Raw genomic sequence first — 12,619 nt, 5'->3', positions numbered from 1 at the left:
GACACTGAAGAGATCCCAAGGCTCACACAGGCATTTTCAGGAGCCTGTTTTGAGCTGCAAGGGGGCCAACCAGTAACATTTGGGAAGAGCTCTGACCCCGCCAGTGCCAATGGGGACCTCCAGTCCCATCCCTACACAGCTCTGTGCAAACCTCGCACGTCTGAGGAGAGGCTGCACAAAGCACTGCACACGTTTGTGCAGAGCCTCCAGAAGAGGTTAAAGCTGCTTTCTAAATCCTCCTCCGAGGGACTGCAGTCTCATTAGGATGCACACACAGAGGCAGGAGTGTTCCCAGCCCCGTGTTTTCTCCACCACCACCACCACCACCTACACTCTCAGCAACACCAACACCCATCCATCCCAGTCCCAGCTCCGGAGCTGGCTGGGTGCAGCAGGTTTTACAGGTATGCAGCAAACCTCCTGTTCCCTCTCTGCCCAATCCTCCCACACGGAAAGAAACTCAAAACTACCAAATAACACCGACTCGCAGCTCTCAACACTTCCAACAGCTGCTAATTGCCAATTCGAATTCAAAGGAAGCTTCCAAACCGGCACTTCAGGGCCAGTGTTTGGGAAGCTATTCCTGAAGTGTTGGAGGTTTCCTGGCTGTGAGGGAAGGCAGCCGGGCCAGGTGGGAGGGACAGTGATACCACGGGGAAAAACGGGACAGCACACATGAATCCCGAGTGACTGGGAACTGGCCAAGGCAGGCAAGGATGAGACAGGGATGCAGGGAGACAGATGGTTGTGCGCATTTATTTTCCTTTGATAAAAATGGTGTATGCAAAGTACACAGCCATGGAGGCTCCTGGGAAATACCACCCTGCTGGTCCTGGGGAGTCTCTTGGACAGTCTGAACGTTCAAACACACCAGAATGGAAGGGGGGTGGACGATGGATCTAAACTGGGAAGAACATGAACTTCAACATTTTCCAGTGAAGCGAGAAGACTGTTAGCTTATTTTTCCATTTCCTTTTTAGTTTTCACACTTGTACAAATGAGCCCACTGAGCACAGGAGTCAATGCCCCTGGACACCTCCGACCAGGAACCACATGATTTGGGCAGAAGCACACCTTCCAAACACCTTCCTCTGCACAGCACCTTCAATTCAAGCTCAAGAACAGCACACCTGGTGGCTGCACACCCCTGGGTTCCGTAACACCACCCCCAGAGTGTAAAGAGGTCACACTTCAAATGCAGGTTTCTCACCCACTAACCCTCTACCAGGAGATTGGAGGCACCTGTGAGTGAGGGACATGGGCTCGGTTCATCCCAGGAAACATTAAGACAAATGACATCAGAAATTCTCAGGTAATTTCAATTTTTCTTTTGATCCATTCCCAATAAGACACTGAGAGAAATAAGCAATCCCCAAACTTGGCTCAATTTTTTTAAATATTTGCCTGAAAGGAGGGCTAGGGGAAGGAATCATGTACAGTTAAAATCAAGCTACTCAAAACACAATCATTCAGGTAAGTAACTAGAAGTATCGCCTCTACCATCTAGAGAGAGAGAGAGAGAAGAGTGTCTGAGACAGGGCATATTTAGGAAAAAATACACATCTGAAGTCTCTGTGGCCACGATGAGAACTGGAATCCACATACAAGCCAGTTAAAGAGCATTTCAACATGAAATCTTAACTTAGTAGGAAGGTCGGGGTTAAGCTGTATCTTTTTGTTTTAAATACATGGACAGCTGTCAGATATGAAAATGATGGCGGGCTTTCCGGAAAGATCCCCTGTGCATGTGTATGGATGCATGTGCTGACGTCTGTGGGGCAGCAGGACAGAGTTTAGGAAGGCTGGGAGCCCAGCAGTCTCTCGATAGCTGCGTTGATGTCCCCACCGGTGGCGATGAGCGCCTGGAGATTGGCCTCACGGTTGATGAAGCCCATGGCATTCAGCTGCTCCAGCTGCTGTTGGAATCGCACTTCGGGACTCTGCGCCTGTGAGGGAAAGGACAGAGACCCTGGAGACAGAGAGCACACGCAGCATTCCAACACGGGCAGTGCCAGCAGCCACGGCTGTGCAGGAACCCCGAGCTCAGCTTCAGGGTCGTGTGGGGACAGTCTCCACGTCCCCTTGGGATGTGGCACAGCAGCCACACCAGAGTCAGTCCTGGATCGGTACTGACAGTGGCAGCAGTGCAGGGAGAAGGATCCCCAGCACGCTGAGCTTAAACCTCTTAAAGGGTTCAACACCCTAGAGGGCCAGCCAGACCCCAACACCAAACCCAGCCCAGGGTATCACAACCAAAAGAGAATGTTGGAGACCACATCCCCTGAGTGGGGTGAGGTGAGGACCCCCCTGGAGACCTCCCAGCCCATGCCAGCACCCACTGGGCATTACGTACTTGAGAGCTTCCTCCGGCCAGCAGCTGGATCATCTGCTGCATGAGCTGCTGTTGAGGGTTACCACCCCCAGCTGGAGAGGCACTGGCCGGCGTCGAAGCGGAGGGAACGGGGTTCTCCGGGATTGTGCTTCCTCCTGTGGAGGATGGGGGCATCCGGGGCATGCCGAAGGAGCCGAGGCTGCAGAGGAAGGCAGGGCACGCTCAGGGTGACACTGGCATTGGGTAACCCCCCGGAGTGGGGCAGCAGGGCAGCCAGCAGGCGTGACCAGGCTGGCCCTCATTGAAGGCACTGCTACGGGGCAGATTTGAAAACTGAACCGGCTGCATCCACGTTCTGGTCACACACGGCACTGGGAGTCAGCAGAGCTAAGGGAAGCCTGCAGAGAACTGCTGTGAATGCAGCACGACCCGTGGTGACAGTAAGCCGAGAGCTGAGGGCTGCCAGTAGATCAGCCTGCCCCAGCACACCCACTCAGCCTTGTGTCTCTGTCTGTCCATCTCATGCTGTTCTCCACAGATAAAGTTCTTGAGTTCAGTCCACACTAAATGCAGCAAACAAAGGATGGGGGAAGGACCAAGTGCATTCCAAACCTTTTCTCCAAAAAGAAAGGGTCAAGGACTTCCCAGTGAAGCACAAGCAAGCAGCAAGTGCTAATTAGCTTGCTCAGAGGGGCCTGCAGGCACGCACCAGCACAAGTCCCCACGACAGAGCGCCCTAAGCAGATCTCCTGGATGAATCCAGAGCCAGTTCTGCCTGCTGGTGCTGGGCACGGCAGTTCTGCCTGCACAGCCCCGCTCTGGAGCGTTCCATACCTTGGCACTAGTCCGGGGGCCTCCGTCTGCAGCGTCTGGAGTCCCTGCTGGATCTGGAGCAGGGCCTGCATGGCGCGGGGGTTGGTGAGGATGGACAGGGAGTCCGGGTTCTGCATCTGGGGACCAAGGCAGAGAGACACCATGGTACCAACCAGTGAGAGCTCAGGCAGCCAGAGCTCCAGCGCTGTCACACCTGAGCCAGCGCCAAGCTGCGCCTCTTGCCCGCGGCCAGCGCTGGCCTTCGTGTCTGGATCCTCCTCCGAGGCTCCAGACTGCAGGGCTCACCTGCAGGGACTCTCAGAGAGCTCACATCAGGTTTCCTAAATGAACTGGGTGAATCAGATTAGAACTGGGGACACATGCCTTTGGATTGAGATTTACCTGAGAACCAGCAGCTCTAGCACAATTAACGGTGTAATTTTTGTAAACTCAACACAGTGAGAGACTGTCTACACAGGGGTTCCAAGTAGCTTAACAAGCCTAATCTGGAGTTTACCTTTCAGTAATTCAGGTGAGTTAATCCAGACTGCCTTGTCTAACCACGTTCTTCCTCTTTGTCTCCCCTGTGCAACCCCCTTCCTTCCTCAGCCCGGCCCCCCAAGCCCACATGCTTCCTAGTGCACTCATCCAAGCAGCTGAGATCCTGCCTGTGCCACAGTGGGGGGAGAAGCTCTGGAGCCAGGGGCTGAGGGCAGCACAGGGCCAGCCAGAGGCCTTTACCTGCTGCAAGAAGACAGGGAGCTGAAGGCGGAGCTGTTCTTGAAGCTGTGGATTCCCAGCAAAGAGGGGGACATTTACCATGATCTAGCAAGAGACAGCACATGTAGGTAGGGTCAGAGGGTTGCTGCCACTTGCTGTCAAACCCTATGCAACTAAGCCATGAAAAACAGGTCAGTCATGGGGCCCCTGACTCCCTCCCTGGGCTTTCAACACGCTCCCCTGCTACAGGGGATCAAAATGGGACAGCTCAGTTCCTGACAGCAGTGTTGAACAGGGGCCACTTGGCCACAAGCAAAGAGAAGGGCCATTCCCATGTCCCTCTGAGAGCCACCTCTTGTGTTAGGGGCTCTGCAAAACACACAGGGCTCAGAGCTGGGGCTGCCTTCAGGCTGTCGAGAAACACAACCAAACTGTGTATTCGCTCTGCTCCAGTGTCTGCAGGAGGAAGCAGTCTGACCCCAGCAGCAGACTGACACCTCACACTGAGCTCACGGCCTGCCTGGCAACAGCTGACAACTGCAACACTTTTACCTGTGCTGCAAAGTCCGGGTTCTGGGCAAGAGTTTGCATCATGCTCCGCATGTAGGGGGCAGAGATCATATTCTGCATCAACTGAGGGTTTTCAGAAATCTGCTGCAGCAGTCCTTGCATCTCTGGGCTGTTGAACATGCCTGCAAGGGGAAGGGAAGAAAAGGAAAACCCCTGATGAGCCTGAGCACCACCGCATTGCCTGAAATACAATGTGACAGGTGACAGCACCGCCTGTACTCCATCCCCCGGCCAGCAACAAACATGGCTGTGGACAGCCATGGCAGTGCTCTGCTGGCCACTCTCCTGCTCCTGAGAGCTTCAGGGACAGCAGGGTTCCCAAAAGAACTGTCCAACAAACGCATCAGAATAACTCATGTGTGCCTGCAAGTAGGCTAGACCCATTCCTCTGGATATCAGCCACTCAGGGCTCAAATGCCAGAGGAACCAGCCCTCCAGGGAAGCCTGGGTGACCTGCTCTGCCAGCAGCACCCTCCAGCTCCTCCCTTACGTACCAGCGCCGATGCTGGCAGCATTCAGCCCAAAGGGGTTGGATACAGTTGGGGTGCCCTGGGTGGTTGCTGAGCCCGTGCTCCCTTCACTGCTGGGTGCCTGACTCTGGGAAGCAGGGGGTGTGGGGCTCCAGGGGTTTGGCAATGGCTCTCTGTTCTCCGTCCGCAAAGGCTGAGAGCTCGAGCTGTCAGAATTCCCCGTCAAGGAAGAGAAGGGATTGCTGCCAAACTAAGGAGAAAAAAAAAAAAAAAAAAAGAAACAGATGGAATCAGTTAGTCCCAGCAGACCAACCCCAGCACTGAGCGAGCCAGGGAACAGCCGATCATATTCAGCCAAGTCCAGAATTTGCTAAATATGTGCCATGATCCGCCTCCTGAGAAATCTGCAATCCACAACACACCTCACTCAGAAAAAGACCAGGCTCAGGAGTGGCCACAGCCCCAGATTCAGCTCCCAAACGCAGGGTTTCAAAATGCCCTTGTAAAACCAGCACCCAGACACAGCAGTAGGTAATCTGGACTGGAGTATGTCTGCACAGCCCTCTGCAGCCAGACCTGTGCTCCCTCCTCCTGCACTACCAGCCAGCTGGATCTGAGCCAGCTCAGTACTGAAGGCGTCAGGCTCCAGCTAATCCAGGGAGCAGAGGGCTGGGCTAACAGTGACAGGGCCTGCCTATCAGTCAGGGCTGGCATCCAGCCTGCTGGGGGCCTGGAGGAGCCAGAGCAGGTCTCTCCCCCGACACCTCAACCCATGTCATGAGAGGCACTGCACCGCGTTCTCCGGCCAGTGCCTGCGCTGGAGTGGAGGGATGAAGAGCCACGCTGTAGGAAAACTGCCCCGTCAGCACAGGGGACAGGGAAAGACACCCTTCCCACACTACACCCCACTCACAGAACGCAGCCATACCTGCTCCCTGGCTGCACTAAACATGGGCTCCTGGATGTCCGTGTACATCCTGCGCAGGGCGTTGTATCCTCCTGGAATGCTCTCGAGGTTACTCAAAGCACGGTCCTGGTTCCGCATCATCTCCTGCATCATGGCAGGGTTACGAGCCAATTCCATCGTCTGGGAGAAGGAGGAAAAGGTGGAAAGCTCAAGCTCCTCTCCCAGGAGAGAGACGATAATTTAACACAATTCACAGGCAGAGAGAAGAGAGATCATTTATCCAAGCAAAGAGAGCCCGGGGATCCAGGCTCCTCCCCAGCCTTGCTCAGCTCTCTTCCTTCTCAGCCTCAGTTCAGCTTGATGAGACTGCTCTGCTCCTAAGCAGTATCAGGACATCCAGACATCCAACATCCATATGTTCCCACTCAGTCTGGATGGACTACATACAACGACTGGGAAGGTGGATCCTTTCACCCTCTCCAGACTTTTGATAGGTCTCCCTTGCACAAAAAATATCCAGGTCTCATTTGAGGAACTGCTCAAGCACAGATTATTCACATTTTAGTCCCGCAGCTCTGTAATTTCACGTATGGCCGACACAGTTGAAAGCAGAATGAGTGAGAAGCAGATGGAAATGAGGCCCGTTCAGCACAACCCTCTCGACAAGCCTTCCCAGGAAACAGCAGAGTCCCATTAATGGCTATTGACACCCAGATTCCCACTGATCCCTTAGGATTCCCTTCTGATGAACCTTTGGTCTTCCAGCCAGTCCTCCTGGACACAGGTCCTCTCTGCTCTGGGAAAAATGAGAGCCCTCTGGGATCCCAGCCTACACTACTACTCCCCACTGATAACAGGGAGTGAAACATTGTACAGCTCTGGAGTCTCTATGTTATCTGTCAAGAGAACTAGAGAAACAAAGTGTTTTTGCAGTAGCTTCACTTCTCCAGCACTGTTTTTACTCCCATTCCTGAATCACAACAAAGTAGCCTTGTAGTCAGCATGCTAGAAAAATCCCAGCACCCCTTTTTTTTCCCCCCAAAAAACATGGATTCAATAGCTCTGAAAGGGAAGTAAGAGTTGAAAGGACATGGGTTGAGTATTTAGTATTCACGTAACTCAAGACCACCATCTGTTTGTGGGGAGCTCACAGCAGGAAGAGATCTCCAAAACCACTGCTCTGGCATTCCCACTCCTCCTCTGCAGTGCAGACACTGATGTTGGTCCACAAAGACTCTCCTCAACACTGTTTACTGAGCCCTGGTGTGACTCACCTGCCTCATGAGCTCTGGGTTATTGAGCATGTGGCTTATCTCTGGATTTCGCTCCATGAGCTGCTGCATCTGGGGATTGGCCATGATCATCTGCCTCATGAGGTCAGGGTTGGACATCATGTTCTGCACCAAGGGATTCTCCATGATCTGGGAAAGCATCTCCGGGTTGGACATGAGCTGCCGCTGCATCTGCTGCTGGAGCTCCATGAAGTTGGCAGAGCCCATCCCAAGGTTGCCCAGCCCAGTGATGCCACCGAAGCCAGCTGGAGAGGGAAGAACCCACGGGAAGAGAGGCTGAGTCAGTAACTGTCAGCAACTGCAAAAGAGGGCAGGCACAGCAGCTGAACTGTATCCCCACAAACCCAAAGGTATCCTGTATTCCCACAGCAGCCAGCTCTGAGTAAGGACATCCCCACACACACACACTCCACCAAGTGGCATTACCTTGAGCAGGGACACAGACGTGTGCCATGGGAGTGACTCAAGCAAAGCCCATGGCAGGCAGAGACAACAACAAGGGTCGAGAAGCCCAACTCCTTGGTCTAACCCCAGAAAATTCTTCCTTCCCACAGTGCCCACTTACACAGGATGGATGCAGCACTGTTGGGGCCTCCATCTCCAGGACCTCCCACGGTCCCCGACCCGCTGCTCCGTCTGCTGCCGCTCCCTGCGTCCGGACCAGCACTGCTGGATGTAGAGGGCTGAGATGGGGCAGCAGGAGAAGAAGGGGTTGCAGTGGGGGCAGAAGCAGCATTGGGGGCAGAAGCAGCAGATGTTGAATCTTGGACCCTGCAAAGGATAAAAAGTATTAAACCCCTGGTACCGGGGAAGGGCAAGGGGAGTCCTCTGTGAGGACACAGGATGTGCACCCCACGATGACCGGGCTCCCAGCACAGCAGCCAGCCCCAGCTTCCACCCCATCTCTGCCTGCACTGATCCACAGCTGTGCTCCCAGATGCCTTCCATCTGCTGGAATCTGCCTCCCAAACTGAAGCACTGCAGCCCCTGACATGTTGTCCTGGCCCAAGCAGAGCGGCTGGATGGGTCTTATCCTGAGTTGTATCCAGCCCTTCCTGGAATCCCACTGAACTATTTACTGCAGCCATATCCTTGAGCAATGAGTGTGCTTCAAACAGCAAAATACTTCTGCTGCTCCCACAGAAACACAGCAGGGCTAGTGCATGGGGTAAACAACCATGTTCAATTCTGAATATTCCTATCAGTGCTTCTGGGGCAAAAAGAAGCATCAGCATTACTGTACAAAGAGGGAAACTGAGGCACGAGGCAGCCAGCACCTGTCTCACAAAGCCACGGGACATTTCTGGCCAGCTTGGCTCCAAATTCCCAGCTCTGCCACTGGCTGCACCTTGATGCAAGGCTCCTGCTCCAACACAAGTTGTCTGGAGCTTCTTTTAACCCACCCAAACAGACACTGTGCTGTAAGCCACCACGCAGCAGGTGCTGGACATCAGCTTTGCTGAATACACCAACCCAGGTTAGTACCTTCTTACCACAGTTACTCCTCAAGAGTGTTACAGGAATTTGGAAGAGAACATTTAAAGATTTTCTGAAGCCTCCGCAGTCACAACAGTGAGCCCTGGACTAGTATTGAAGAGCTTTCATTAAATTAGACCACAAAATTCACTTTATTCACCTCAATAATGTTATTACACCTCTGACAATAAGAACAATGATTTCCTGATTTTTTTTTCCCAAACCAAGGATTATTCCTTTTCTCTATCTCCCTTTCCTTTTTCACTCTTCTAGAACTTGAAAAATCAACTCTGAAGGCCCCTATCCACTGGCCAAACAGACCTGACTGCTGCTGAAAACCAGCGGCCACTGAGAGAGGCAAAGAGTGGGGAAACAAAGCAAATGGAAAGCTGATCAAGAAAGGAAGAAGGAAGCCAGAGAAAGGGCACTTGGTTTCTCTCAACCTCTTCCCACAGGAAGAGACTGTAATGTCTTCAGTGAGCACTTTTCTAGGACTATTATCAGGGAAAAAATGAGCAGCCCAGGACAGCTCTGATTCCCCCTTTGAAACGGTTCACCAATACCACATTTATAGTGGAGGCAGCAGAAACAGCATCAGGCTGCCTGGAGAGGCAGAATCCAAGGAGAGGCTGCAGAACCTGACAGCACACTTCCTTGTGTTTGTAAAAGAACAGATGGAATAAAAAGAAGGGGGGAACAACCCATTTTGATTAATGCAGCTCCCCCAGGGGACAGCAGAACTGCACAGAGACATAGCCCTGGAGCTCCCTGGGAGCTGTGGCCAGAGCCTGAGGCACGGCTGTGAAGGGCCTTTCAAGATCAATGAAATGTGGCTGCAACTAAAGCACAGCAGCTGTTCCCAAAATCCTTCCATGCCCACCACCCCTCTGGAAAGTGCTGGGAAGAGCTAAACCCGCAGGACCCTGAGGTCAGCCCTGTGTCCTGATCCCGGTCTGAGGTCTGCGGTGCACCTGAGCCACATCCCCACAGGGAACTGCCCGGGTGCACCCACAGCACCACGAGTGAGCCCCACGCTGCCCCGTGTCCGTGGCTGCACGGCATCCACTCTCTGCACCAGCCTGTGCAGCTGTGCCTGCAGGGCCCACACGGTGCCCCACAGGGCAGGTGTGCCTCCTGTGGCACCTCGGAGAGCCTGAGCACAGCCTCAGAGCTGAGTATGCAGCAGGAGGTGACAGAAAACCCAGGTATTGGCTTCGACAGCAACACAAATTCACTGGGAAAGTAACTTCTTTTACCAGCAACTTTTCCTAGAACTTTTGCTGGTTTGCTAGAACCAGTACCCATTTCTGATGGGTTCTTCCAAGACACACACATGAGTAATGTTAAAGGACCAGCCCTTCCAGGTACCTGCCACAGAGCATCACAGCTGTGTCATCCGTGGAGAGGTTAGTGACAAACCCCACTGCTGTGTGCCACAGCTGGGGCAGGGAAAGCTCACCAGGATCATCACAATCACTTATTCCCAGCCCCCGTTTGACCCCAGCCCCTCCAAGACCAAGCTCTTACTTCTGCGGAGTCTTAATGACCAAGTGAACAGTGAGCCCATCTTTGATCCCATGTTGATTCAACGTGTCTCCATCCTTCAGGATCTTCCCAGCAAAGATCAGAACCAGCTGATCCTGTTTGGCTTTAAACCGTCTAGAAATCTCTTCTTTGAACTGAAAAACAAACAGCATTTTTCAGGCAAAGGATTGGTACCAGTAACATAAAGCTCCCGGGCTCACATCCACTCTGGGAACAACCCAAGGAACTGACAAGCCCTCACAGCCCATGAAGGTACCACACAGTCACCAGCTGCTGATGAAGTCTGAGGTGTTAATGAAAACCAAACCAAAGCAAAGACAAGCTCTGAAATGACAAACTATGGAGTAAATCTCAGAAAAAAACAGAGCCATTCCCTCAGAAGAGCTGAAGGCTTCCCAAGCCAGACCAACTGTACTTCAGGCCTAACCCAAACACACTATTTACGATGAATGACTGAACTGGTTTCATCTCCTCATTTGAGTTTTGTTTTTCCTAAGGAAAGCCAAACTCTGATTTAATACAGGACAGAGCTCTATGGAAAAGGGAATCATCCTTTATCAGCCAATGGAAATAAACTAGGTCTTCTCCAATTCCTATTTCTGCAACCGAATTCCCTGTGAGCATGCCACGGAGCATGGACACCTCTTCCTTACTGTGTGCTGTGCTGGCATTTACACCTGCAAGCAAGACTCTCACTGCTGGCCCTGCCACGGCATCCCCAGATTGATTTGGAGGAAATAAAGCCTTGCACTTGGAAAACACAAACTAAAGGGAATTCAAAGGGGAAGGCCAGGATGGAGAGTGAAACACATGCCGGTTCCAGAGCTCCCAGCCTTTGCACCAGAACTCTCAAATCAAGGCTGGGCACAGCACAGCCCTGGCCCCAGATCACCCTGTCCGTGTCTCTCCCCACACAGCTCCGTGCCCCCACTTCACAAAGCCCTCATTCCACACCTCCTGTGCCAAGGGGCTCCCCCGGAGGGAAAGGATCGGGAGGGCCACACGTGCACAGCCCCTGCCCACGCCATGAACTGCTGCCCGGAGATCCCTGCCAGGCCCTTCACACGCCGACCTCGTGCCCTACGCCCGACCAAAGCACACAGCCAGCCCAACGCGGAGCCCGTGACACCTTGTCCCAGTGGGCATCGCCACTTCCTCAGTGCCAGGACCAGCCCTAGAGCCCGCCCCCGCCAATCTTTGCTAACCCCAGCTCTTGGCAATCCCAGCCCTCTCCCGCTCCCTAGCAGGTGCAGAGCCCCCCCAGCCCACCCGTGGAAGGGCCGATGTTTCCTTTCCTCCACCTCATCCAACGTTGGCCCCAAACATCTGCCCGGTTCCTCGCCCCTGGCCCGGGGGCTCTGCCTCCAGAGAAGCGCAGACGTACGCCAGGACCCCCAGATGTGCCCCCCGGCAGCCCCCCATGCGACTCTGCCCACAGTCCCAACACCTTTCCCACACCTCCGCTCAGGAAACACTCTCCCACGCAGCCCGGCCCACGGGCCGAGCCCCCAGAGCCCACGCCGGTCCTTCACACCCCTCCCACTGCCACCACCCCCAAAAGCGCTCTCCGAGTCCCTCAGCTCTCGTGGTTTCGACACCTACGACCCCTCCCACAGGTGAGCCCCCCAGACCCCCTCCCGCCCTCGGGACTGTTTCCCCCTCCAAAGGCCTCTAGCACCTGCCCTCCCTCAGCTCTCCCTGCTCCCTCCCACCCTGGCTCCAGCAAGGCCCAAAGGCCCGGGGCGCCGCGAAAAGCCCGGCTTGTCCCCGAACCCAGTCCCAGCCCTGATCCGGGCCTCCAAGAGGCTCCCCCCCCGGGCCCTCTGACCGCCCCCCAGCCCACAGCACCCTTCCCCGGCCCCAAACTCGGGTCCCCTCCCAAAAACCCTTCACCCCACTCGTCGATCCCTCAGCCCCCGCACACCAGCCGCCCCCGCCCCTCAGCACCCGCGACAGCCCCCGCCAGGCCTCTCCGCCTCCCCGGCCTGCCCCCGCCCCCGCCCCCACCTCGCGCACGGAGGCGCCATCCGCGATGACGATCTCCTCCTTGTCCTTGGGGGTCTTCACGGTTACGCGGATGAGCGCCCCGCCGGGCCCTGCCTGGCCGTCCCCGCCAGGCCCGGGGCCGGGGCCGCCGCCGCTGCCGCCGCCGCCACTCGGCTCCGCCATCTTCGCCGCCCGCCGCCAGCCCGGGCCACCGCCACCACAGAGAGCCGGGAGCGGCGCCACGGCACCTCCTCGGCCCGAGACAGCGCCTCCCGGCAGCCCGGAGGAGCAGCGGCAGCGCGGGGGCGGGCGGACAGAGCGGGGCGCGGGCTCACGGGGGCGGGGAGGCAGAGCGGGAGCGGAAAGAGGGGGTGCTGCCCGCGGGGCCCCAGCGGTGCCCCCGCCGACCCCTCTTTCACCGGCTCCATCCCCGAGCCCCACGGTCACCGAGGGCCACACCTGCCCCGTGCTCCCTTCTGCTGCCGAGGCCCCTCTGGAGTCCCCTCCG

General features: G+C 55.3%; 1 protein-coding gene across 2 annotated transcripts; it reads right to left on the bottom strand.

The window, feature by feature from the left end:
- Positions 1-736: 736 nt before the first annotated feature.
- Positions 737-12,330, bottom strand: UBQLN4 (ubiquilin 4). Of its 2 annotated transcripts, XM_068175058.1 has the most exons (11): positions 12,133-12,330; positions 10,108-10,259; positions 7,670-7,875; positions 7,087-7,349; positions 5,834-5,992; positions 4,930-5,155; positions 4,418-4,557; positions 3,887-3,970; positions 3,167-3,282; positions 2,354-2,531; positions 737-1,946 (listed from the first exon to the last, which is right to left on the bottom strand). In XM_068175058.1, the coding sequence occupies exons 1-11, from the start codon at positions 12,292-12,294 to the stop codon at positions 1,794-1,796; spliced, it is 1,839 nt and encodes a 612-aa protein (XP_068031159.1). In that variant the 5' UTR covers positions 12,295-12,330; the 3' UTR covers positions 737-1,793. The 2 variants fall into 2 exon arrangements, with proteins under 2 accessions (XP_068031159.1, XP_068031160.1); XM_068175059.1 differs by lacking the exon at positions 3,887-3,970.
- Between the last annotated feature and the right edge of the window lie 289 nt (positions 12,331-12,619).

Source organism: Anomalospiza imberbis, chromosome 29, assembly GCF_031753505.1.
Source record: "Anomalospiza imberbis isolate Cuckoo-Finch-1a 21T00152 chromosome 29, ASM3175350v1, whole genome shotgun sequence".
Classification (NCBI taxonomy): Eukaryota; Metazoa; Chordata; class Aves; order Passeriformes; family Viduidae; genus Anomalospiza; species Anomalospiza imberbis.
The sequence above is the reverse complement of the archived record's forward strand: the minus strand, read 5'-3'. Positions and strand labels throughout refer to the sequence as shown.